Source organism: Oryctolagus cuniculus, chromosome 1, assembly GCF_964237555.1.
Source record: "Oryctolagus cuniculus chromosome 1, mOryCun1.1, whole genome shotgun sequence".
NCBI lineage: Eukaryota > Metazoa > Chordata > Mammalia > Lagomorpha > Leporidae > Oryctolagus > Oryctolagus cuniculus.
In genome coordinates this window covers 95,007,635-95,034,333 of record NC_091432.1, presented here as the reverse complement: position 1 = coordinate 95,034,333, position 26,699 = coordinate 95,007,635, and the positions used below count along the sequence as shown (strand labels likewise).

At 38.5% G+C, this 26,699-nt stretch overlaps 1 protein-coding gene across 5 annotated transcripts in view; it reads right to left on the bottom strand.

Annotated features, from left to right (window-relative positions):
- The window catches only part of DYNC2H1 (dynein cytoplasmic 2 heavy chain 1), a 367,303-nt gene that overhangs the window by 135,426 nt on the left and 205,178 nt on the right, over positions 1–26,699 (bottom strand). For all 5 annotated transcript variants that reach the window (XM_051820199.2, XM_002708539.5, XM_051820207.2 and 2 more), the window contains 4 exons: positions 16,407–16,567; positions 14,124–14,249; positions 7,444–7,554; positions 667–822 (listed from right to left, as the gene is read on the bottom strand). In XM_051820199.2, the coding sequence (XP_051676159.2) occupies positions 667–822; positions 7,444–7,554; positions 14,124–14,249; positions 16,407–16,567 (554 nt within the window). The remainder of the gene's footprint in view (positions 1–666; positions 823–7,443; positions 7,555–14,123; positions 14,250–16,406; positions 16,568–26,699) is intronic.

Below are 26,699 nucleotides of genomic sequence, written 5' to 3'. Positions count from 1 at the left end.
GAAGATGGCCCAAGTCCTTGACTTCTCACCACCCATGTGGGAGAACGGGATGGAAATTCTGGCTCCTGGCTTCAAGTTGACTTAGTCCCAGCAGTTACAGGTATTTGGAGAGTAAACTAGAAGATGGAAGATCTATCTTTCCTTCTATTTCACTCTGTCTTCAAATAAATACACCTTTTAGAAATAAGAAAAATGTCAAGAAAAGCACATAGATATCAATTATATTTTGTTAGCACAATCAACAGAACTTGATAATGGTTTGGGTAAGGAAACTAAGAAAACAAAGTTGAACTCCTAGGTTTCTAGCTTAACAAAATAGATATTAATCGTCTTATACTAAAAGAAAAACAGGTATGGGAAATCGGTTTTTGAAATCTGATAAGATATAAACTATATAAATGGAACCTCATACTGAGGGCTTATGATAGGTCACAAATTGAATACTTTGTTTCAAAGAGATAAAGTATATGTGAACTACATACAATCTACAAGATTAGCAGAAAAAACTGGAGGTAGAAAATTATGACAACTGGAAAAAGCTTGAGCTAAAAATATGAATCATGAGCCAACTTATGACATAACACTAGCTTTTTATATTAAATTATAAAATATTCTAATATAAAAACTGTAAAGCTGAGAATATATCTAAGACATGTTCTCAGTTACCTGTGGAATGTAGTTTCTTCTTTCTTGACATGCAGCATGAAACCATGCAAAACTAAACAGAGCATGAGCTCGAAGTATATTGTCTTTTTTGTTAATTTGCTCAGGAGTCCAAGATTCATAAGTACGCATTAAATTCTTCTTCAAACCTGGAGGTGACTTAAGAAAAAAATTAACAGCCTATTACTAAAAATATTACAAATTCACCTAACATATTTAAAAGAATATTTTAATGAGAAAAAATTTTCACTTACCAAAATTTGACTTATTTTATTATGCCACTTCAAGATGTACAAATTAAAAACTAGTTTTAAACTCCTTATATCTAATAATCTCAATTATAAATCAAGAATAATTTTAAGTTAAAAAATCTATATAACCAATAATAAGAGCCAAATAAGTTTTACATAATTTTTATTGAAATTAAACAACCATTTATCATAATATGTTATGAAGAAGTATTTGAGTTTAACATGCCAGTTATCCCTCACCATTTGAATCCCTCACCATTAGTTACCATTTGAATTCCAATGAGCCTTTCAACGTGCAGTTTACATATACTGTCAACTAAAATTCCTCACACTTTAATACCTTTAAGTTGTGAAAATGATAAAAGAATATTCAAATTCTTGGAAAAAAGCTAACTAAACTCCTCCCAAAAATCTTTAATGTAAAAAATAGAAATAATGCATAGGCTTATCTACCTAATTTAATTAGCTTGCTTTAAAAGTCAAATATTTCTTCAAACAATGGTTTCTCAGATAAAAAAGAATGTACTTCCATAAGAAAAATATAATTATTCTAAAACAAATATAAGCCAGAACTTTAAGAATACCTACTACAAAGGCCAGTCATGGCCCTTTTCAATCCTTTTGTTATTAGAGACTTTTCTTTTTTATTATACTAAAAAGAAAATACACACTAGTAAGGTACTCAGTATCAAATTTACATTTTTAAAGAGAAAAATATTTCTGAAATATTTATAACACTATCAGAACTATTACAATTTTGCACACTATTCAACAAAGCATGATAGTAACGGGAAATTATTCACTTAGTTTTGTAAAGGCAGTACAGATTATGCAAATTAATAAATGATTACAAAGAAAACTATACACAAAAAGACTATTTCAAAATTCAAAACATGAAAAAACTACACCAAAATTATGAAAAACTACAGTCATCCTTTACTGCAAATTCAGACTTAAAATTATTTTAATATTAATGCAAGTAACTATAAACAGTCAAATATTCAACTTAATTAATCAGGCAGAATAGCAAATAAACACCTAAAGAAAGGAAGAAAAAAAGCAGGAAATTCAGTGAATTGTGAAGAATAACAAAAATAGTATACATTCAGAGTATGACATCAGTTATTTGGAAAGTAATTTAAAACTCTTCTGGTTATTCAAAAAAAAATTAAAAAGATAAATCCAAAAGGCTAAATAGAGGTGCCTTGTATTCACCTCTGCCACAAAGAACCAAGATAATGATGGAATGCATTTCAATAAGAGTGACTAACTGAAGATCTCTGCAACTCAGCAGGCAGCCATGGGAACCCTAAACAGCACAAAGACTTAAAATCACAGCAGAGAGGGAGGAACCACGAATATAGCAACTATGACCCTTGCTCTCTGAGGAAGAGAAATTCTGCTTTATTGATTGTCCTAAATACAGAACATATTCTTCACAGCTTCATGCCAAGTTTAGGGAGCTGCTCTGCACCAAAGGAAGAGCTCACACCGGCTACCTACCAACCTCCAAACTCAAAGTGTTGCAGAGAAGTGTAATCTCTAAAATGAATCCACTGTTACAGTCTACCCTTTTCTTTTCAATTTTTTTTTTTTTTTTTGACAGGCAGAGTGGACAGTGAGAGAGAGACAGACAGAAACGTCTTCGTTTTTGCCGTTGGTTCACCCTCCAATGGCTGCTGCGGCCGGCACGCTGCGGCCGGAGCACCGCGCTGATCCAATGACAGGAGCCAGGTACTTATCCTGGTCTCCCATGGTGGGCAGGGCCCAAGGACTTGGACCATCCTCCACTGCACTCCCTGGCCACAGCAGAGAGCTGGCCTGGAAGAGGGGCAACTGGGACAGAACCCGGTGCCCTGACTGGGACTAGAACCCGGTGTGCCGGCGCCGCAGGTGGAGAATTAGCCTGTTGAGCCACGGTGCTGGCCAGTCTATCTTTTTCTAGAGGCCAACAGGTGACTCTACCGGAAGTCCTGGGTCAGTGTGTGCCTCACAGGGTGGACAAGTTCATCAGCATACCATGGCTCTGAAACTGTGGTTGCCAGAACCACAAATACCAGCATCACCAATATTCATTCCATGGAACCTAAGGATAGCTCTTTCCCTGTCTAGTGGCTCTGAGACGGAGGCTGTTGCCATAATAAGCCCTAGCATCATCCATGCTCAATCCCATAGGACTTGGAAATGATCCACTCCATGTGGTGTGCCTCCTCAGTGCTTGGCTCCACAGGACTAGAGAACAGCTATCACTGGAAGTCCACATGCATTGTGGCATCAAGTCACTACCCTCACAAACAGCTACAGTTTAGACTGATGCACTAATAGAGAATACTTTAGTTGTTATTGAAATCAGCAATCAGACAGAAGCTACATGTTTCTGCTCACTTAGCACCAAAGCCAGAGCAGCCACTCAACGAGTAAGTTATATTCATTGCTGGGGGGAATGAAAACTGGCGCAGCCATTGCGGAAGACAGTATGGAGATACCTCAGAAATCTGTATATAGACCAATCATATGACCCATTCATCCCACTCCTGGGAATTTACCCAAAGGAAAAGAAATAAAGCTATGAAAGAGTGATCTGTACCCCCATTTTATTTCAGCTCAATGCACAACAAGCTATGGAATCAACTCAGATGTCCAACAACTAAAGAATAGATAAAGAAATTATGGTTTATGAACACTATGAAATACTACAGAGCAATAAAAAAATGAAATCCTGTCACCTGTCATTTGAAACAAAATGGAACCAAGTGGAAACCATTATACTTAGTGAAATAAACCAGTCCCAAAAAGTCAAATACCATTAATTCTCCCTGATCTGTGGTAACTAATAGAGTACCTAAAAGGCAATCTATAGAAATGAAATTGATACTTTGAGATGGACGATTCTGAACAGTCATTGTCTCAACTGTTGAGGAACAGTTTTTTCCTGTTTGTTTTTGTTGTTGTTCTTCACACTATTTGTTGAACACTTTACTTAGTGTAGGGTTACTCTTATGAGTATAAAGTTAACTGAAAATACATCTTTGTAAAAAATAGGAATGGAAACAGAGGGAGGGGAGGAGGAATAAGGGTGGGATTGTGGATGGGAGGGATAGTATGGTAGAAAGAATCACTATATTCCTATATTTCTACATATGCTATCAATGAAATTTGTATACCTTAAATAAAAGGTTTCTAGGTTCTAAAAAAAAAGGCAATTATTAGCCAAAAAAATTACTACAAATAATGGAATCAACAGGGGTAAATAATCTGGATGAAGAATTATCGAGAAGACATACAAATGGCCTACAGTATATCTTTTAAATGCTCAGAGTCACTAATCATCAGGGGAATGTAATGAAATACCATCGCACACCAGTTTGAAATGGTATGAATAAAATTTTAAAAGAAACAAAATCTAGCCTTTTCCCTTTCCCCTTATTTTCCCTCACTGCCCTGGATCCCGATGCTGCCCCGTGACTTAGGGGCATGTGGCCTCTGGGCTGCCCACACTCTCTGCCTTTGCTTTGCTACCCACGCTAGGCTGCTAGCAGCTGCTCGTAACCAAACGCTTGCTGCACATGGCTCCTGGCCTGCTCTCTGCTCGGTGAGGCCCCAACTTAATTTCCCAACTTTTCCTTCTCCTTTAGATAGAGCCCTCATTCTCCTATGCATTTCTCTCACTGAATAAAAGCTTAAAAACTTAAAACGAAACAAAATGAAAATCTAAAAAATAATGCTGGGAGAATGCTGAGAATGGGGATTCTTATATACTGTTGGCAGATAAGTAAAGTACTAGAGTCACAATGGAACAAAGTATGGAGATAACTACTACATGATCTAGCAATCCCACTGTTAATTATAAATCTAAACATTAGTTTCCTTGGACTATAAAAAATGATATAAGTGTTTCAACAAACAGAAAATGGAAGCATAAATGCCTTCACTAGTCTTTAAGATTTAATTCAGTTTTCTATCATTTTATGACCTTTAAAAGTTACAAAACAGGCCGGCACTGGGGTGCAGCGGGTTAATGCCGTGGCCTGAAGCGCCAGCATCCCATATGAGTGCCGGTTAGAGATTTGGCTGCTCCTTTTCTGATCCAGCTCTCTGCTATGGCCTGGGAAAGCAGTGGAGGACGGCCCAAGTCCTTGGGCCCCTGCACCTGTGTGGGAGGTCCAGAAGAAGCTCCTGGCTCCTGATCAGCGCAACTCCGGCCATTGTGGCCAGTTGGGGAGTGAACCAGTGGCTGGAGGACCTCCCCCCACCCGCCTCTCGTCTCTTGTGTGACTTTCAAACAGATAAATAAATCTTTAAAAAAAAAAGTTACAAAACAATATTGCAAACATAGTTTTAGATATATCAGGTGTATCAGGTATCAAGAGTGGATCTACCCAACATTGTATGTTAGTAGGATATAAGGGTAACAGGCTGGATGGAAGAATGGGTGGTCAAACAAAGGAACTACACAAGCAAAGAAACTTTGAAAATAAACTTAGTTATGTCTAAATACATACATACATATATATATATATATATAAAGTGGATGTCCACATACAAAGTAATTAGGAATCTTGTTTTCCAAAATATACAAAAATCAACCCAAAAAGAATTAAAGACCTAAACATAAGACCTGAAATAAAACCCCTAGAGGCTTTATGACACTGGATTTAGCAGCAAGACACCAAAAAAAAAAAAAAAAAAAAAAACAAAAAAAAAAACAAACGGGACTATATCAAACTTAAAAACTCCTGTAAAGCTAAGAAAACAATCAACACAGGTAAAAGGCAGTCTACAAACTGGGAGAAAATATTGCAAACCAAGAATCTGATATAGAGTTGGTATCCAGCGGTATATAGATACACATACAAATAACAACGAGTTTCATCCAATTAAAAATGGCAAAGGACTTAAACAGATTGTTCTTCAAAGAAACACACTAATGTTCAACAAGCATAAGAAAAGATGCTCAACATCTATATCAAGGAAATGCAAATAAAAGCCACAAGGAAATACTAACAGTCATTAAAGTGACCAATACTTCAGAAATAAACACAGAAAATACGTGTTAGTGAAGAGGCAAAGGGATTGTCCACTGTTGGTGGAAATATAAAATGATACAGCCACAATGGAAAACTGGATGATTCTCCAAAAATTAAAAATACAACTACCATTTGATCCAACAATGCGCTTGAAGTATACATCTGAAATAACTGAAAAAAAATCTTGAAGATATATGTGTTTACCTATGTTCACTGCATTTTCATAATAGCCAACAAGTACACTTATAAGTCCGATGATGGACACATGGATAAAGAAAACATGGTATAAACACATAATGGGATACTATTTAGTCTTTTTTTTTTTTTTTTTTTTTTTTTGACAGGCAGAGTGGACAGGGAGAGAGACAGAGAGAAAGGTCTTCCTTTACCATTGGTTCACCCTCCAATGGCCGCATTGGCCGGCACACCGCGGCCAGCGCACCACGCTGGTCCGAAGGCAGGAGCCAGGTGCTTCTCCTGGTCTCCCATGGGGTGCAGGGCCCAAGCACTTGGGCCATCCTCCACTTCACTCCCGGGCCATAGCAGAGAGGTGGCCTGGAAGAGGGGCAAGGGGACAGAATCCGGCGCCCCAACCGGGACTAGAACCCGATGTGCCGGCGCCGCAAGGCGGAGGATTAGCCTAGTGAGCCGCAGCGCCGGCACTATTTAGTCTTAAAAAGAAATAAACCTCTGGGGCTGGTGCTGTGGCACAGTGGGTTAAAGCCCTGGCCTGAAGCCATACGGGTGCCAGTTCTAGTCCTGGCTGCTCCTCTTCCAATCCAGCTGTCTGCTATGGCCTGGGAAAGCAGTAGAAGATGGCCCAAGTCCTTGGGTCCCTGCACCCATGTGGGAGACCTGGAAGAAGCTCCTGGCTCCTGGCTTCGGATCCGCACAGCTCTGGATGTTGCGGCAATCTGTGAGTGAACCAGCGGATGGAAGACCTCTGTCTGCCTCTACCTCTCTCTGTAACTCTGTCTTTCAAATAAATAAAATAAGTCTTTAAAAAAAAATAAACCTCAAGGAAATTATCTTAAGTGAAATAAGCCATTCACAAATAGTCAAATACTGAATGATTATATTAAATGAGGTATATAAAGTAGTCAAACTCTTAGAAGCAGAAAACAGAATGGTGGCTGCCAGGAATGGTGGTAGAAAAGTGAGAAGGCACTTTTCATTACATTCCGAGGCTCAGTTTTGCAGGATGAAAAAGTTCTAGAGATTCGTGGCACAGCAAGGTGCCTGTAGTTAACAATGTGGTACTGCATACTTAAAGATAGTATGGATAAAAAATTTCATATATATTTACTGCAATAAAAGTATATGAAATAGAAAGAGAAAATGACATTTGAGTACATTTTCATAATATTTATGTACATTATATATCACCTAAGAATAAAAGAAAGTTTGCATTTTGTACTAATAGGTAGTTTTGTAAAGCTTTAGAGGCAAGTGGACATTACAGTTCTCATACAACTAGTGATCCAAGTTTTAAATCTTCTTACCTCATATGTTATCTTCAAACTTGACTGTAATAAAATAGGAGTAAAGTTTGGATGAACTTCTGCAGTGAGCCAAAGACGAAAGGTATCTTTAGGGCGAAGAGTATTCAACTCCTTGTTTTCAAAAATAATAAAAATTTACTTAAACACACAAAATTATCAATCTATTATTAATAATTTCTTATTAAAACTTTTCTGTAATATTCTCATATGTTTCTTAAAGTTCTGGAGATAGTTCCTTAAATTTATGTTTTCTATTGCTAGCTTAATGTAATGAGTAAGAATTTGGAACTGGACTGGATCGAAATGAACTTTACCACTTATTTGCTGTGTGATCCTGGGTACCATGACTTACAGTATCTCTAAGGAAGAATAATCAAATGTAACTACTGCATAAGATTGTGTGTAGCAATTAAAAGAGTGCATGAGATATAGTTAAGTACAAAAGAAGTGTTGGTTATAACTGCTATGCCTAAACTACCAGCCAGGGCTTACCCAATCTCATTACTTCATTTGATTCTTTCAGCGAGTTATATATTTCTGTATCAATTCCCACATTGACAAATTTTAGAAATATCTTGTGGCATGAAATATAAAGTTTTCACCATACAAATTCATCTGTGCATGCATTTCACATTGTACACTTTAGACATTCAGATTTTTATGTCTTTCTTCACACTTCTTATTCCTCTGCCCGATATACCCTTTGTAACCTAGCAGAGTCTTACTCATCAGTCCAAATACAATTTAAGTTTAGTACCTTAGAGGAATTCTTTGCCAACTCTTCCCTACCATTATATCAAGCAGAAATCACTAACAGCATTTTGTAAATCTCTCCCTTAGCATTCATCATTGTACCATACTTACTTCTGAATACAGTCAGTTTTTTAAACTGTGTTCTAAAGAGCAAGTAATCCTGTCTGTAACTAGTACCTAAAACAATTCCTGGCTCTTTTCTGTAATCAACAATTATCTGTAAATTAAAAGAAAAATGACAAACAGATTTGATAGCTCTAAAAAACAGCGCTATCTAAAAGTTGTTTTAATATAATCTATGCCTGACACTAACATTCATTTTTAGTATTAATGTGAAATACCAAGTTAAGATGATCAAAAAATACTAAAAGAATGGCCATAGAAACATTGTGCTTGGGACCCTGGACTCGTGTGGGAGACCCAGAAGAAGCTCAAAGCTCTGGCTTCAGATCAGTGCAGCTCTGGCTGTTGTGACCATCTGGAACGTGAACCAGCCAACGGAAGACCTCTCTCTCTGCCTTTTGAATGAATGAAAATCTAAAAAAAGAAGCAGCTCTTGAAGCTCCTGGCTGTGGCCTGGCCCAGCCCTGGCCATTGCAACCATTTATCGAGTAAACCAGCGGATGAAAATCTCTTTCAAATAAATTTTTTTTAAAAAAGTAAATAAAATGCATTCATACCTCATAATTTTAAAATGTAAGCCTTACATAAAGTTTTTCCCTAACATGAAATAAAAAAGAATACATTTGTGATATAGTTGGATTTACAATATATTTGTAAATTTATATCCAAAAATTCATTTATTTTTTTATTTTTTATTTATTTTTATTTTTTGACAGACAGAGTGGATAGTGACAGAGAGAGACAGAGAGAAAGGTCTTCCTTTGCCGTTGGTTCACCCTCCAATGGCCGCCGCGCTGCGGCTGGCACACGGCGCTGATCCGATGGCAGGAGCCAGGTACTTATCCTGGTCTCCCATGGGGTGCAGGGCCCAAGCACTTGGGCCATCCTCCACTGCACTCCCTGGCCACAACAGAGAGCTGGCCTGGAAGAGGGGCAACTGGGACAGAATCTGGCGTCCCGACCGGGACTAGAACCCAGTGTGCCGGCGCCGCAAGGCAGAGGATTAGCCTAGTGAGCCGCGGCGCCGGCCCAAAAATTCATTTAAACGTTCCAAAAGCTAAAAATGAATCAACTGTTTTTAAACCTTTGTAAAATGATTATTCCTATGAAAAAGTACAAATTAAGATTTGCTTCCAGGGCGAGCAGTGTGCTACAGAGGGATAAATCACCCTTTGTGATGCTGGCTTCCCCTATCAGAGCATTGGTGTGGGCTCTGACTGTCCCCTTTCCCATCCAGTTCCCTGCTAAAGTGCCTAGGAAGGCAGCAGAGGATGGATCAAGTATTTGGCCCCTTGCCATTCACAGGGGAGACCAGGATGGAGTTCCAGGCTGCAGACTTTGGCCTGCACCAGCATTGGCCCTTGAGGCAACTCGGGGAGTAAACTAGCAGATGGAAGGCCTTTCTCTGTGTCTCTCCTACTTTATGTCACTCTGCCAGTCAAAAAAGTTGATCAATTTTCAAAAAAGACTTCCTTATTTTCCAACTCTCCCCAGGTAAATTTACATAGATTAGTAGCTATGATTCATTTGTTGAGAACATTAAGCAGAACTCAAGTATGCATTGGCCTTCCTTATGTGTCTTAAAACATGATCTATTATATATGAGTTTTGTATTTTTACACACTGATTTTAAAAAATTGTAATGCAGAATTACATGAATATTCACATATACCTCCGTTCAAAAATCTTTTTTTGATTAGATATAATGAATCATCTTGAACAATTCATTAACTCATTCATTGGAGATTTATTGACTGCTTATTTTGTGCAAGGTGCTATAGCTGTCAATTTATTAGGATGGTAAAATTGTTGCTTTTGGCCTTTTTTTCCTGGACCCGCTTGCTGCCCCTGCACTATTGTGGCACATAGCCTTCAGGCCACCCACTCAGTGCTTCCTGGCCTACGTGCTCCTCCACATGGCTGGCTCCTGCTACTCAGTATGAATCCAGATTTCTCTTAGAGAGGGCCCTCATGCTCCTGTGCATTTTTCCCACTCAATAAAAAGCTTAAAACTTATGCTGCCTCCTGTATTTGGGTTTATCAAACAGGTTTTCAATTGCTAATTTTTAGTTGGAGAACTGGTTTGGTTGCTTGAAAATGTGTTAGCATCAGGGAGAAGGAGCATTAAACATGGTGGATGCTCCACTTCTCACCTCAAAGATGGGCAAGAAACTATGCCTCAAGATGGCAGCCCCCCATGGGCAGACTCAGGATGCATACGTGGTTAGCTGAGCGACTTTATTCTGTGTTGTTTTTTTTTTTTAATAGAGGTTTCTGCCCTCTATTTTGTTATTTTAAGCAGCCTCCTGCTCCTTCCCCAGCCTTCACAACTAGATTTCTATTTTCCAACTCTTCCCAGGTAAATTTACATTTTTAAATTTCCTTGGCTCTGCCCAGCTGTTTCTCTCCTTTGTTTTTTTAAATAGCCTCACTCTTGTTCCACCCCCATCTAAAATATTTTTGCAGCTCTGCCCATGTGATTTAAATAGCCCTGTGCTTGCTCTACCCCTTTAGATATGTGTGTATGATATCTATATATACAGTGTATATGTATGTAACACACATGCATTACATGTTAATATACATGTGGTATATGTACGTTAACTTATTTAGTATATAGGTAATATATGTTTGATATCTATTAAACAATATATATGTTAATATAACTAATGTCATATATCCATGTAAGCTGCTTAAGGACAATTAAGCTTAGAAAACGCTGTGTCTCTTTTTATTTTCTCAGGTCCTACAGAGAAACTATAAGGCTGTACAGCTCTGCATGCATTCCTACAGACTTACTTTTAAGGGTACAGTTTAAAAATTTGCCATGGGATCCCAAATCCCCTTGGGCTGGATGGTGAAAGTAACATCTTAAGTTTTAAAGCAATTATATATGTGTGATTGATTGTTAAGGTGATCATGTCAATAGGATTAAGTGTTTACTATTACTAATAAACAGAATTAAAGAGGAGGGAATGCTCCAACATGGGAAGGAGTCCATACAGAAGACTCAGAGTGGCAATCGCTTTAAGTAACACTCAGCGACCTCAGAATCATCCCTAAAAGCATTCTGGGCAGGTAAAAAGCCCACAAGAGCCTTCTGGCATGGAAAGCCAGGACACTCATGCAAAAAGTATCCCTACCTGGATTACCTCCTGGGTGAGACCCCAGTGGAAACAAGTGGTCATCAAAGAAGGATGTATTTTTCTCCGAAGGGAGGAGAGAACTTCCACTTTGCTTATGGCCTTGACTGAATACTCAGAGTTTGTGGATTCAGAAGGCTTCCATGACCTAGGTAGCGCATATCAAGAGCCTCAGGTGATTACTGATGAGTGAGTGTTAATTGTTAAATTAACAACAGGAGTCACTGTGCACTAACTTCCCATGCAGAACCTGTGTCCTCAAAGAGCTACAGTATTAGCATTAATGACAAAACTTGTTCCAAAAGATTCACCTTGGAACATTCTATGTGTCATAAGTTCTAGTTATGTCTAAGTGTCGAAATCCATTGCCTGTAATCTTAGGTATTACTCTAAAGTTTATCAAGTGTCTCAAACGTGAACTCTTAGATAAAATGTGTCTGAAATTCCTATCTTGTATACTGTAACACAAAGACAAATGCAGAGTAAGACAGCTGTTTCTATGTATCTTATTGTGTGCTAAACCTTTGCCTAAGGGATAATTTCTTTTGCATCCCACTAAACCTGGAATCTGGGGAAGTGTGGCTACAGAACTTCCCAAAGTCAGGTTTCTAAACCTAAGGTGATTATCTGGTATATGTTCTGACTCCAGGAAAGTGTGCTCTCAGTCAAGGGAAGAGAAAGCTATTCTATATTTAAAAAGGCAGCTAAGGAGATTTCTGGAAACGGCAAGATTCTGTGGAATCTGGATTCCAAGCTTTTGTATATAGCTTTAAAAATGCCCAGATGCAGATACTGTGCTGGACGGGGTAGCTAGAGGAGTTGTTCCAAAGAATTAAGGAGCTTCAAATAGAAGCTCTGACACTGGAAATTGCTGATGACAGGATTCTATGGAATACGGATTCCAGGATTTGGATTCTAAGCCTTGTATTTGCTTAAAAAGCCCCTGACATGGACACACTGTGCTGGACAGGGGAGCTACAAAAGGTGTTCCAAAGAATTATGGAGCTTTTAACAAAAACTCCAACATTAGGAATTCTTGAGCAAGCCATTCATAGGAAGATCCTCTTCAGAGCAGATGCTTTGAATGGAAGGTACTTTACCAGGTGCTATTGAACACAAGTACCTCAGTAAAACTAGGATTAAACTTCTACCTCTTAGTCTTCACAGGTGAACTCAAAAGACATGCCTGATTATTCCTGTAAGCCAATCAGAGACCTTAAGTATCCCGTCAAAGCAAAAAAGGCATGTTTCAGAACTCAACTTCTGGCAATAATTGACCATGCAGGGGACACAGATATTGGCCGTGACAGAGACTACAATTCACAAAGCAAATCTGTTAGATAAGATAGAGACTTCCAGACCCAAGACAGACAGGGCCTGCACTATGCCCCTCATAAGCAGGAAGCAGCTATCGAAGATATGACTCTATGTCCTTCAGCATCCCTTAGGATTAAGGGAATGGAGTCTCCGGGAAGGGAATGTTGTAGGACGGCATATAGGATAAAACTGATCAGGTTTGTGAGCTGGAAGACCATGTCTTCACCATGCCCCTGTGTGACCTCATGCCCTACCTGGCCACACTTGTGTGTCCACTGGCCAGATTAATTAACCACTCTCCTTTGGAAATGGATTAAAGGCCTGAAACACAGTGGGCCCAGCCCTTTTGGCCCTTTTTTCTCTTTTGCCTGGACCTACTTGCTGCCCCCATGCCTTTGGGGCATGTGGCCTTCGGGCTACCTGTTCCATGCTTCCTGGCCTACATCTCCTTTCACATGGCTGCCTGCCAGGGCTCAGTATGCATCCAGATTTCTCTCTCAGATAGGGCCCTCACTCTCCTATGCATTTCTCCCACTGAATAAAAAGCTAAAAACTTAAAAAAAAAATTTTAGCACCTCACAATCAGGCTAGAGCCTTCCTCAATGAATTACGTTGGTTCTGTATTCTGCCAAATTAATTACAGCTTTTGCTAAGGACGCCTCTGACTCTGAGACCTAGGGCAAAAACTCCAAACTCTTCTGCAGGATTCTCAGTGTATTCCATAACCTAGCCACTTCCTAGCCATCTAACTTCCTTTCACTACACTGCTTTGACTGACCTTCCCAAGTGTTAGAATGGACATCTTCTCATTGTTCATCTCCAACACGGTGTCTTACTTGCACTGTTGGAATTGTGAAATCCTTTCATAATCTTTCTTAGATAAACCACATTCAGTCTTTAGGAACATCTTCTCTTTGGATTCATCTCTACCCAAGATCATATTAATCTTTCTTAAGAGAACAGCAGACTCAAATCCACATTTGCATGTAAAACATTTGCATGTTGTCTTAAGATCATTTTCCTCCCGGAACCGTCTGAGTTAAATGAAATGACTGCTTCAGCATACTTTCTAGCTTCCTTAGTTCTGTGGGACCCTCTGACTTCTCCTCCCCTGTATAGATCAACAAAATAAGAGCTTAAAGAGAATGCTATAAATTGGTCTTCAGCAACCCTTTAAAGCCTTTCTCCATTTTTCTTCTGGAAAAATTCTGAGCTTCCCTGTTAACCCTAGTAATTTCTTGAATTCTCTTGTATACTCTTAAAAAGAGAAATTTTATGGCTTCTTATTACAAGATCCATCTTGTTTTGTGCAAATATATTTGTACCACATTTATGGGAACCTACCTTTTCCAGAACTGGCAGCCAAGATATCACAAGATGTAAGTTTTTCAAACAGAGCCAGTCTCCATTACGAGCACATTCTTTTAGCATTTGAATTGCTAAGTCAGCTTGACCTTGACCCATGGCAACCTACCAAAAAAAAAAAAAAAAAAAAAAAAAAAGGATTCCATGAGAGTATTACAGGCATGGAAGGCCAAGACACTCTGGGGGAAAAAAAAAACCTAAATGAAAGATCTCCGCGAGTGAGATCCCAGTGAAAAGAACAGGTCATCAAAGAAGGAGGTACCTTTTTCTGAAGGGAGGAGAGAACTTCCACTTTGACTACAACCTTGCCTAAATATGATCAGAGTTGGAGAACTCAAAAGGCTTCCATAGCCTTGGCGACTCACAACAAGAGCCTAGGGTGATTACTGATGCCATAAATAAGAGTGTCAATTTGTTAAGTCAACAACAGGAGTCACTGTGCACTTACTCCGAATGTAGGATCTCTGTCCTTAATGTGCTGTACATTGAGACTTAATGCTATAACTAGTACTCAAACAGTATTTTTCACTTTGTGTTTCTATGTGGGTGCAAACTGTTGAAATCTTTACTCAATATATGCTAAACTAATCTTCTGTATATAAAGAGAATTGAAAATGAATCTTGATGTGAATGGAAGGGGGGAGGGAGTGGGAAAGGGGAGGATTGCGGGTGGGAGCGAAGTTATGGGGGGGGAGCCATTGTAATCCATAAGCTGTACTTTGGAAATTTATATTCATTAAATAAAAGTTAAAAAAAACAGATTGATAACATGTTTAACACAACATGAGATTCAATAATAGTCATATATAACTGGCATTACTGTTAACTTTTGAAGGTCAAACTAATAATCTTCTCCAAGAGTATTAAAAATTTTTATAAATAGTTAACATTCCTAGCAAAGTTACTGTTAATAGGTACAACTTGTGGAAATGGGTCCCCTTCCTTAAAATACCTCACTGATAACTGAATATCATCCTAATAAAAATGCTAATCTACTACATGTAACTAGGATTGAATGAAACTCCCTAGAACTAATCAGTGAAAAATTTGCACAACAGAGCCTAAAAGCTCTAGGTTTTTTTGTTTGGTTTATTTTTTTCCTATTTACACTGTTTTTTTAATTCTTTTCAGTTTGGGATGCTATACAGTATTTAATTTTTTTAACAAAATCATTCTTTCAGTGAAAAAGTGTTCCTTCATTCGTGAAAAATTAAAGGTAAGTTAATCAATTTTCAAACACACATGCACAAATTTAACTGAAAAACAACAGAAGACAATCTCAACAAATAAAAGCTCCTGCCTCAGGGAAAAAAAAAAAAAACAAATTATAATGAATACTTTATTCTCAAAATGTATGCAAATATGCTACCTTCCTCTTGCTGTTTTAAGAAACCACAAACTTAGTAACTTCATTCAAATGATCATTTTTCTGGAAGTCAGAAGTCTCATGGATCTGAAATCAAAGTGTCTGCATTTGAAAAATAAAGATTCTCAGGCAGGCGCTGTGGCACAGAGGGTTAAAGCCCCAGCCAGCAGCATCTGCATCCCATAAGGGAGTTAGCTTGTGTCCCAGCTGCTCCTCTTCTGATCCAGCTCTCAGTTTGTGGTCTGGGAAAGCAGTGAAAGAAGACAAAAGTGCTTGGGTCCCTGCAGCCCTGTGGGAAACATGAAAGAAGCTCCTGGCTTAGGTTCCGAGAAGCTCTGCTCCTTGTGGCCATTTGGGGAATGAACCAGTGGATGGAGACCTTTCTCTCTCCCCTTCTCCTCTCTCCCCCTAACTCTTTCAAATAAATAAAATAAATCTTAAAGAAAACACAGATTCTTTCTGGGGGTTCCAAGAGAGAACCTTGCCCTCACCTTTGCCAGCTTCTGGAACCCACTTATAAAATTTCTCTAGTGGCACCTTCTTCCAGCTCCAAAGCCTGGAGCATGGCATCATCTCTGCTCTCTGACCTCTTCCTCCACCATTTTATCTCCTACTTCCACTCTGACTCACCTGCCTTCATCTTAGAAGAACACTGTAATCAACTGGGTCCACCTGGAGAATCCAAGCTACTGTTCCCCTTTAAAAATCCTTAATATCAACAAAGTTTCTTTTGCCATGTAAGCTAACATATTCAATTTCAAGGGTTTAGGATATGGACACTTTTATGGGGCATTATCTAGCCTGCTACCAAGAAAAAAAGTCTATTTCATTAACAGGATCAAGTGTGACAGAAATAACCACAGCTGTAGCAAAACAGCAGGGCAATATGTACTGACCTGGTGATAACACTCTCCACTCCTTTCAGCATTAGCAAGTTCTTGAAGTTCCTGAGAAGGATCAGCACCCGGGGAAATAATTATCAAGATGGGTTCAATTTCCAGTGTCTCTTTGTATAACCGTTTGAGATTTAGGGGAAGTGGGGACAACTCTTTCAGTCCTAAAAGACGTATTAAAGAATTTGAAAATACAAACCAACATACACCAAAGAAGTCTATTAAAACTAATTACTTGATATTTAACAGATAACATATGGGTAAATGATAATCTCATACTTTTTGTTAACTCTACAATCATTCACATATTCGGTACTAAAAGCTAACATTTGTTGACTACTTAAGATTCCAGGCATATTTTTAAATGCTTGCTATCATCTAATCATTATAATGCTAACATACAGAGGCCCTGATAATCACGTTACAGCTGAAAAAATACATAGCCAGTACTATGTAGTTTGTTAAGGAAAGAGTTATCATTCCTGCACTTTTCAGGTACCAGAGTAAACAAAGTAACATTAGTTCAAACTATTATAGGTGATAAGTATAATTAATTCTTCTTCATTTCATATGTTCACTAACAAAGGACTGGTAAGAATCAGATGCACAGAACTAAATGGGAAAAAACTGCATGGATTTCAAAATCTTCTGCACCAACACAAACACATTTTTTAATTCATTTTCATGAACTTTTTGAAGTACCCTCATACTCTTTAGAAATGGAAAAATATGGAATCCTAGAAATAAACAACAAAAAAAATGAAGCATTTTGTAGTAGGCAGAAATCTAACAGTAGCTCTTTCAAGATCCTGAAGCCTTGTTTATTTAATCAAATACATAAGTAAGGCTGTGAAAGACTTTGCAGGTGAAACTAAAGTTATGGACCTTAAAGCAGAATTATCCTGTATTATCCACCTGGGCCAATCTAGTAACTGGAGCCCTTATAAGTGGGAAAGTCTCTACAGTCAGAGATGCAGCAGAACAAGGATGAGGAGGTATGTATCAGAGAGGTGAGAAGATCAAAAAGGAATTAATCTGCTATTGCTGGCTCTACAGATGGAGATGAGGCTATATGCCATAGAATGCAAATGGCCGCAAAAAGCAGAGAATGATACCAAATGACAGAAAATGAGGACCTGAACCCTACAACTGTAAGGGGTTAAATCTAGATGAGTTTGAAAATGGGTTTCCCAGAGCCTCCCAAGAAGACTCTAATGACCCACATAGATATTATCTTGTGAGACTGGGAGAGGAGAAACCTGGTTAAGATAATAAATATGTGTTGTTATAAGTTAATAAATTTGTCAGCTAAGAGAAAATGAACACTTATTTCCATATGGTCTTCTTTCCTCTTAGACAAAGATTTCACAAGGAAAGCTGAGCTATGATAGCAAGATACACACAGTGGGAGGATAGAATGAATAAGAGTTAGGAGGATTAAAACACTAGAAAAGTTGCTTGGCTCAAAAAACCTTTCTGATGGAGAATCCAAGTTGTTGGTTCCTGTAGCTACTGTGGTACATTATAGGAATGTCTTTTTCCATTTCTAATATTTGAAAACATGTAGCATAATAGCCTACCTAGAGAATTTTAAAAAATAAACATTAAACCAGAATGACAGAGGTCAAAATATCTGCGCCTGGCAACTAAAATTTTTGAAAAGTAATGTAGAAAATTCTTCTAATACATGCCTTGCTTTATAGTATCATTAAACAGACATTTTTAAAAGTTTGATGTGTTATTCTGCTAATTTATCTTCAATCAAAACTGTTTTCATAAAACACATTTTCTAAGTTAACTGTTTTAAAGTTTATAAATTATAAAAGATTGCTAACATTTAATAAAAATCTTTCCATATGAACAAAGCTTGAAAAATTACATTTGAAATCCAATCTCTAAAACTTGATTAAAAAGAGATATGTTGGGCCCATGCTGTGGCACAGCGGGTTAACCCTCCCCCTGCAGTGCCAGCATCCCACATGGATGCCAGTTCTAGTCCTGGCTGCTCCTCTTCCAAAAGCAGCAGGGAATGGCCCAGGTGCTTTGGCCCCTGCACCCATGTGAGAGACCCGGAGGAAGCTTCTGGTTCCTGGCTTCGGATGGGCCTGGCTCCAGCCACTGCGGCAATATGGGAGTGAACCAGTGAATGGAAGAACTTTCTCTCTGTCTCTGCCTCTCACTGTCTTTAACTCTGCCTGTCGAATAAATAAATAAAATCTTAAAAAAAAAAAAAAAGAGAGATGTGTTGACATTCTCAAGTAATTTGAGTTTTCAAAACTTATTCATACAATAAAAACTCTAATTTTACATGCAAATAGTACTAATAAAACCACTTGACCAAAGTCATCCAACTACGAATAGTATATATTTCTTAGAAATAGAATGATTTCTACAAATATATTAAACTTTCAAAGCATTTGAATATATAAATATTATGAGAATTTTCTATTAATGATGATAAACCTTAAATGTCATTTGAGCCAGGGGTGAAACAGTATCATAATAGAAGTATTCCAAAGAACTGGCAGAAGGTCAAACTACAAAGTCAAAGGTCATATGTAAGACTAAATGAATGAGAAAAGGATAGACTCATAAGAACTTTTCTGAAAGGTATCTTGTTTAATTAAACTTGCATTTGAATTAAAAGGACAGATAAAAATGCATAGATAAGCCAGAAATCTATCAGGTAGTGATAAGTGCTAGGCAGAGAATTAAAACAGGTTGATGTGTTGGTACTGATTTAGATGACCCACAACACATTCCTGAAAATGCAACACTTGAAACTAACATGTGAATATGATACACAGGAGCGCTCTATAAAAGGAGGTAAAATGTTACCCAGGCATGTTAGTAAATAGGTCGTAGGACTATTTTGTCCACTAAAGCACAGTGGGTAAGCAAAAGGAGTACGAATCAAAGGTTCTAAGATGGCTAAATAGGGAAAAGATGTGCTGGTTTTTTGAAAAGATTAATTTATTTGAAATGCAAAATTATAGAAAGATGAAGAGGGAATGGAACGAGAGGGAGAGGAGGGAGGGGGAGAAGGAGATAGAGGAAGAGGAAGGAGAGGAGTGAGAGAAAGAGGGAAAGTGGGATGAAGAGAGAGACGGAGAGAGAGAGAGAGAGGGAGATCTTCCATCCATTGGTTCACTTCCCTCAAATGGCTGCAATGGGCAGAGTTGGGCAAATTTGAAGCCAGGAACAAGGAGCCCAAGCATTTTAGCCATCTTCTGCTGCCTTTCCAGGTGCATTCGCAGGACTGGAAACAGAGCAGCCAGGACATAAACCAGCACCCATATGGGATGCTGGCACCCCAGTCTGTGGCTTTATCCACAATGCCACAGCACTGATCCAGGCATGCTGATTCTAACCAGGGAAAGATAATATAAAAAGTGGAGGAAGTGTATCCCCAGTGGAGAGTTGGAGACAAGTTTTCAGTGGAAATTCTACAGAAAGAAGAGAGATGCTATGGAGTAGCTTGGAAAGTGCACACACGCAGCACCAAGTGGGCACCCCACCCACAACCCCTGCAGCCAGGGGCTAGAGGAAAAGCCATCTTCTGAGAGTGAGGTGAAAGCAGACTGCAGTACTCCGTGCCACTGGTGACACTGCGTGAGGGGAAACATTACAGATCACACTGACTTTGAATCAGGCCTGGAGCCCTAGTAGGAGGCAGGGCACCCATTTAACCCAGTGAAAGAAAAGCACACTTCTTTCTCCACAATACTCTACAAGGGTGACCGAGACTAGCAGGGAGAAAGCACCATCTTAGCTCCAGTAGAGGCTGCGGTTGCTCTCAAGTGCACTTAACTCGGAAACCAGAGAAACAACTTCATGAGATAAAGAAATCCATATGTAAAATAGATGAAAAATATCACCAAGAGATTGAGATATTGAAAAGAAATTAAACTGAAATATCAGAAATGGAGAATTCAAATTGTCAAACAGAAAATACAGTGGAAAGCCTCAGCAACAGACTTGGTGAGGCAGAAGATTCTCTAACCTAGAAGACAAATCCTTGGAAATATCTCAGCCAGACCAAAAAAAAAAAAAAAAAAAAAAAGAAGAAGAAGAAGAAAAAATTAGAAAAACTGAAAATAGTGTTTGAGATTTATGGGATACTATCAAATGAAAACAGAAACTTTAAAATAATACAAAAGATCAGTGAAATGAAGAGCTGGGTTTTTGAAAAAAAATCAACAAAATTGATACATCATTGACCCAACTAACGAGAGAGAGAGAGAGAGAGAGAAACAACCAAATCAATAAAATCAGAGCTGAAAATGGATGGAGAGGAACAATAGATGCCACAGAAATAATACAAATCATCAGAAAGTTAGCTATATGCTAACAAATAAGAAAACCTAGAAAAAACAAATTCCTGAATATATACAATACATGAAAATTGAGTCATAAACACATAGAAATCCTAAATAGACCAATAAACAAGATGGAAATTAAATCAGCAATAAAGACTCTCATAATAAAAAGAAGCCCAGGATTGGATGGCTTCATTGCTGACTTCTACCAAACTTTTTAAGAAATAATTCCAATTCTTCTAAACTATTCAAAGCAGTCGAAAGGGAGGGAATCCTCCCAAACTCCTTCTATGAAGCCAGCGTCATCTTAATTCCAAAATCAGTAAAAGATATCACACTAGTGAACATAGATGCAATAAATCCAACAACACAGCAGAAAGATCATTCACCTGGACCAAATGGGAATTGCCCATGGTATGCTGGGATGGTTAACATATGCAGATCAATAAATGTGACACATCACATTAACAAGCTGAAGAATAAAAACCATATGATTATCTCAATAGATGCACTTTACAAAATACAATATCCTTTCATGACAAAAAATCTTATGCAAACTGGGTATAGAAAGAACATTTTCAAACAATCAAGGCAAGATATGACAAACCCACAGCAAATATCATATTGAATGGGGAAAAGTTGGAAGCATTCCCACTAAGATCCTGAACCAGAAAAGGATGTCCATTTCTCTCCATTGCTATGAATATAGTTCTTGATGTTTTAGCCAGAGCCATTAGGCAAGAAAAAGAAATCAAGGGGATACAAATAGGAAAGGAAAAGTTGAATTATCCGTATTTGCAAATGACATGATTCTATCTTTAGGGGAACAAAAAGACTCCACTAAGAGACTACTGAAATTCATATGAGAGTTTGGTAAAGCTGCAGGATATAAAATCAACACACAAAAATCAATAGCCTTTGTATACACAGTTAATGACATAGCTGAGAAATAACTTGCAAGATTTGTCTATTCACAAAAACTATAGAAAAATTTAAATACCTTGGAATAAATTTAACCAAGGAGATAAATTTCTAAGATGAAAATCATAAAACATTAAAGGAATAAATAGAAGACACACACACAAAAAAATGAAAAAATATGCTTGTGGTTTGGAAGAATTAATACCATCAAAATGTCCATACTAGTCAAAGTAACTTATAGATTCAGTGTGATTCTAATCAAAATGCCAAAGACATTCTTCTCAGATCTACAAAAAAAAATGATGCTACATTAATGGAAACACAACTGACACTGAATAGTTAAAGCAATTTTAATAACAAATACGAAGTGGGAGGCATCACAATACCAGGCTCTAAGACATATTACAGAGCAAGTTTAATTAAAAAAGCCCTGCATTGACACAAAATAGACATGTAGCACAAAGGAAAATAGAAAACCTAGAATTTAATCCACATATCTACATCCAGCTTATCCTTTTCAAGAGAGCTGAAATCAATCCCAAGAGAAAGGATAAGTCTCTTCAAAAAAGCGTTCTTGGAAATTGGAACTACATTTGCAGAAGTATCAAACAAGACCCATACTCTATACCTTATACAAAAATCAACTCAACATGGATAAAGGATCTAAATCTACAACTGGATACCATCAATGTACTAGAGGAAAAGATTTCTTGGAAAAGACCACAGAGGCAAAATACACAAATGGGATTACATCCAGCTAAGAAGTTTCTAAATTGCAAAGCAAACACTCAAAAAGTGAAGACACAACCTGTGGGGAGCAACTGGGAGCAACTCGGACTACACTAAGTTACTGGAATTAAGACTTATTCTATGCATCTGCTCTCCCACAATATGGCGCTGGGAGAGGAGGAAACAGCTTCTACACAGCTGCCTCCAGTTCAACCAATAAACAGCAGGACCTGCTCCTGATTGGAGGAGAGCAGCGTACTCGGCGTGTGGGTAGCAGAGTTGGGATTGGTGGAAGAGGACTATAAAGGAGGAGAGAGACAACATGCACCAGGAACATCTATCCGAATAACACCTGTGCAGCCCCCGAGAGAGCCGGCCGGCGGTGTGCCGCTCCCCCGCGGAAGTGGGGAAAGTGGCTAGGGGGAACCGCCCTTCCACGGAGGTGGAAGGGTCGGTAGCCAACCCAGGAAGAACCAGCAGCAAACCCGGGAAGGGCCGAGCAGACGAAAGAACAACGCAGGGTCCTGTGTTGTTCCTCCACGAAGAGGGGGAGCGACACAACCGACAGAATGGAAAAAAAAATTGCCAACTACACAACTGATAAAGGATAAATATTCATGATTTATGAAGACCTCAAGAAACTCAAAAACAATAAAATAAATAATCCAGTCAAGAAATGAGCAAAAGACATGAACAGGCATTTTTCCAAGGATGAAACTTAAATGGTCAACAGACACAGTAAAAGATGCTCAGGATCATTAGCCATCAGGAAAATGCAAATCAAACCCAAAATGAGATTTCACCTCATTCCAGGTAAATGCCTCTCATACAGAAATCAAAAACAATAAACACTAGTGAAGATGTGGGGAAAGGGTACCCTAATCCACAGTTGGTGGGAATGTAAACTAATAAAAACATTATGGAAGACAGTATGTAGATTCCTCACAGACCTGAAAATAGATCTACCAAATGACCCAGCCATTTCATTCCTGGGAATTTACCCAAAGGAAATGAATTCAGCATATGAAAAAGTTATTTGTACCAAAATATTCATTGAAGCTCAATTATAATAGCTAAGATATGGAATCAACCAAGATGTCCATCAACTGATGACTGCATAAAGAAACTGTGGTACATATACACTATGGAATTCTACTCAGCCATAAAAAAGAATTAAATCCTGTCTTTTGCAATAAAATGGATACAACTGGAAATCATTATGCTTAGTGAAATAACCCAGTCTCAAAAACACAAATACCATATATTTTTTCTGATATGTGACAGCTAATATAGAATACAAAAATTATATAGGAATGAAATGGTCTTTTTTTTTTTTTTTAGCTTGTGTTTTTACTCTTGTAGAACTGTTGTCTTCTTGCTTTTTACTTGTGGAATACTAGGATTAGTAGCAAATTAAATCTGTACATATGGGGGAATTAAAACTATGTCCTTGCAAAATTGATTGGGGGGAAGGGACAGGGATGGAGGAAGAAGAGAGTAAGGGAAATGTGGTTGTCTCTTACAAATCTACCTATGGAATGCATAAAATATCTTCTCTTTAGATTAATAATATTTTTAAAAATTTTTAAAAGAGGAGTAAGAATCTAGATTTTATGCTATACATTTTTAGAAGATTGAAGATTTTATGAAAGAAATATTTGACTTAAGTTTTTAAACTATTATACCACCTTCTAGAAATAAATGATTGAAGAGGAAGCAAGAATTCAAGTAGGGAGATCCGATTAAGAAAATAGTTATTGATTTGATAAATACGTAAAGTATCTACATGTTTCAGAAGCTGTTTAAGGTATTGAGGATACAACTACAAAACAACCTTTGTACCTTCAAGTTGAGAACAGACTTTTTTTTTTAAAGATTTATTTATTTATTTGAAAGCCAGAGTTACACAGAGAGAGAAGGAGACAAAGAGAGAGAGAAGTCTTCCATTCGATGGTTCACTCCCCAGATGGACACAACCGCCGGAGCTGCGCTGATCCAAAGCCAGGAGCCAGGAGCTTCTTCCAGGTCTCCCATGCGGGTGCAGGGGCCCAAGCACTTGGGCCATCTTCTACTGCTTTCCCAGGCCATAGCAGAGAGCTGGATTGGAAGTGGAGCAGCCGGGACTAGAACCGGCTTCCATATGGGATGCGGGTGCTTCAGGCCAGGGTGTTAACCCACTGCACCACAGCGCTGGCCCCAAGAACAGACTCTTAATAGGTGAATAAGTAACAATATTTCAGATGGTGCTAATAGTTACAGAGGAAAATAAACAGGGTAAAAGAAGATACAGGGAGCTGAGGGGAGAGTGACGTTATTTTATAGCAAATATCATTGAAATCTTCATTGAAAAAAATGGCATTTGAGCAGAGAAGTGAGGGAAATAACCAGGGTCGGAGTTCCCTTGTAAAAAGAAAAAGCAAGTGCAAAGATTTTGATAGGCAGAAACACATTTGGAGCACTTGAAGAACAGGAAAAAGGTTATTATTTTGAGAAATGATTGCTCAAGGATGAAGAGTGAAAGGATATGAGATCTGAGAGAAATGGAGGAACAGAAGAGGTTCCTGTAAGATGTTGAAAGGAACCTGAGCCAGATGCCATCAGAAGAGTTTGTGTAGAAGAGTGATATGATCTAATTTATATTTCTTTTCTTTTTTTTTTTTTTTTTACAGGCAGAGTGGACAGTGAGAGAGAGAGAGACAGGGAGAAAGGTCTTCCTTTGCCGTTGGTTCACCCTCCAATGGCCGCTGCGGCCGGCACAATGCAGCCAGCGCACCGCGCTGGTCCGAAGGCAGGAGCCAGGTGCTTCTCCTGGGCTCCCATGGGGTGCAGGGCCCAAGCACCTGGGCCATCCTCCACTGCACTCCTGGGCCACAGCAGAGAGCTGGCCTGGAAGAGGGGCAACCGGGACAGAATCCTGAGCCCCAACCGGGACTAGAACCCAGTGTGCCGGTGCCACTAGGCGGAGGATTAGCCTATTGAGCCGTGGTGCCGGCCCTAATTTATATTTCAAAATGCACTCTAGTGGCTGTTGAGGATAAACTGGAAGTGAGGAAGGTAAGAAGCCTGAATGGCAATAAATTTCCTCAAACTTAACAAAGTAGTAGCAGTAGTGGAAATGTGAGAAGTGATTGAATTCTGGATATATTCTGAGGATATAGAAAAGAAATAAAAGGTATGCAAATAACTGAAGTAAGATATTATTAAAGCTTGCATTAAGTTGTAGTAATAAAGTAAAATAAATAAAATCAGAGTAAGTTTTAAAGTTAGAATGAAAAGAATTTTCTAATTGATTGGGTGTGGGAAATAAGGAAAAGGGAGAAAAGAATTACTTTTGGGTAAACCCAAAAGTTCTTATTGGTCACACTATAGTTATGATGTCTACCAGACATTCATGTGAACAGAACAAATAAACACTTGTATACATAAACCTAGAATTCCAGAATTAAAAATAAGACTTATGAGAGTCATTATAACTTAGAGATGATGTTTAGAACTAGGTTCTGATAAAGAATTTAAAGGAGAATGTATAATAATGAAATATGGGATATCAAAGCAAGATTACAGTGGAAAGAAAAGTACTCCAACACTTTGAAGATATGCACAGAAAATACCACAAAAGGAAAAAGAAAAATAAACAGCCTAAAGTGGTTTCAGAATAAAAGATGAAATGTTCACAGAAGGAAGAAATAGATAACTTTGTTGAAAGATCAAGACAAAAGCACAGCAGTCAGCACTGAATGAAGCAATGTGGAAAGCACCATGAAGCTCACCAAGACACATCTTGTGGAGATTTAGGGGTGTAACTAAAAGAGTATGAGGGGCCGGTGCCATGGCGCAGTAAGTTAATCCTCTGCCTGCGACGCCAGCATCCCATATGGGCGCCGGTTCCAGTCCCAGATGCTCTTCTTCCAATCCAGCTCTCTGCTGTGGCCTGGGAAAGCAGTGGAAGATGGCCCAAGTGCTTGGGCCCCTGCACTCGTGTGAGAGACTGAGAAGAAGCTCCTGGCTCCTGGCTTTGGATCAGCGCAGCTCCGGCGGTTGTGTCCATTTGGGGAGTGAACCAACGGAAGGAAGCTCTCTCTGTCTCTTCCTCTCACTGTCTGTAACTCTACCTCTCAAATAAATAAATAAAAAATCTTTAAAAAAAAATAGTATGAGTTGAAGACAGAGTAAGAGTAAAAAGATTACTGTAGTCCTTGACTATAGACACACTTCTCAAGATGTCACCTTATAGAAGGAAGTAAAGAATATGGGGTAGTGGTAGAGCATGTGATCATAGTAGGCATTGTTAAGATAACACTAATAAAATACAGTTGAATGCAGACAG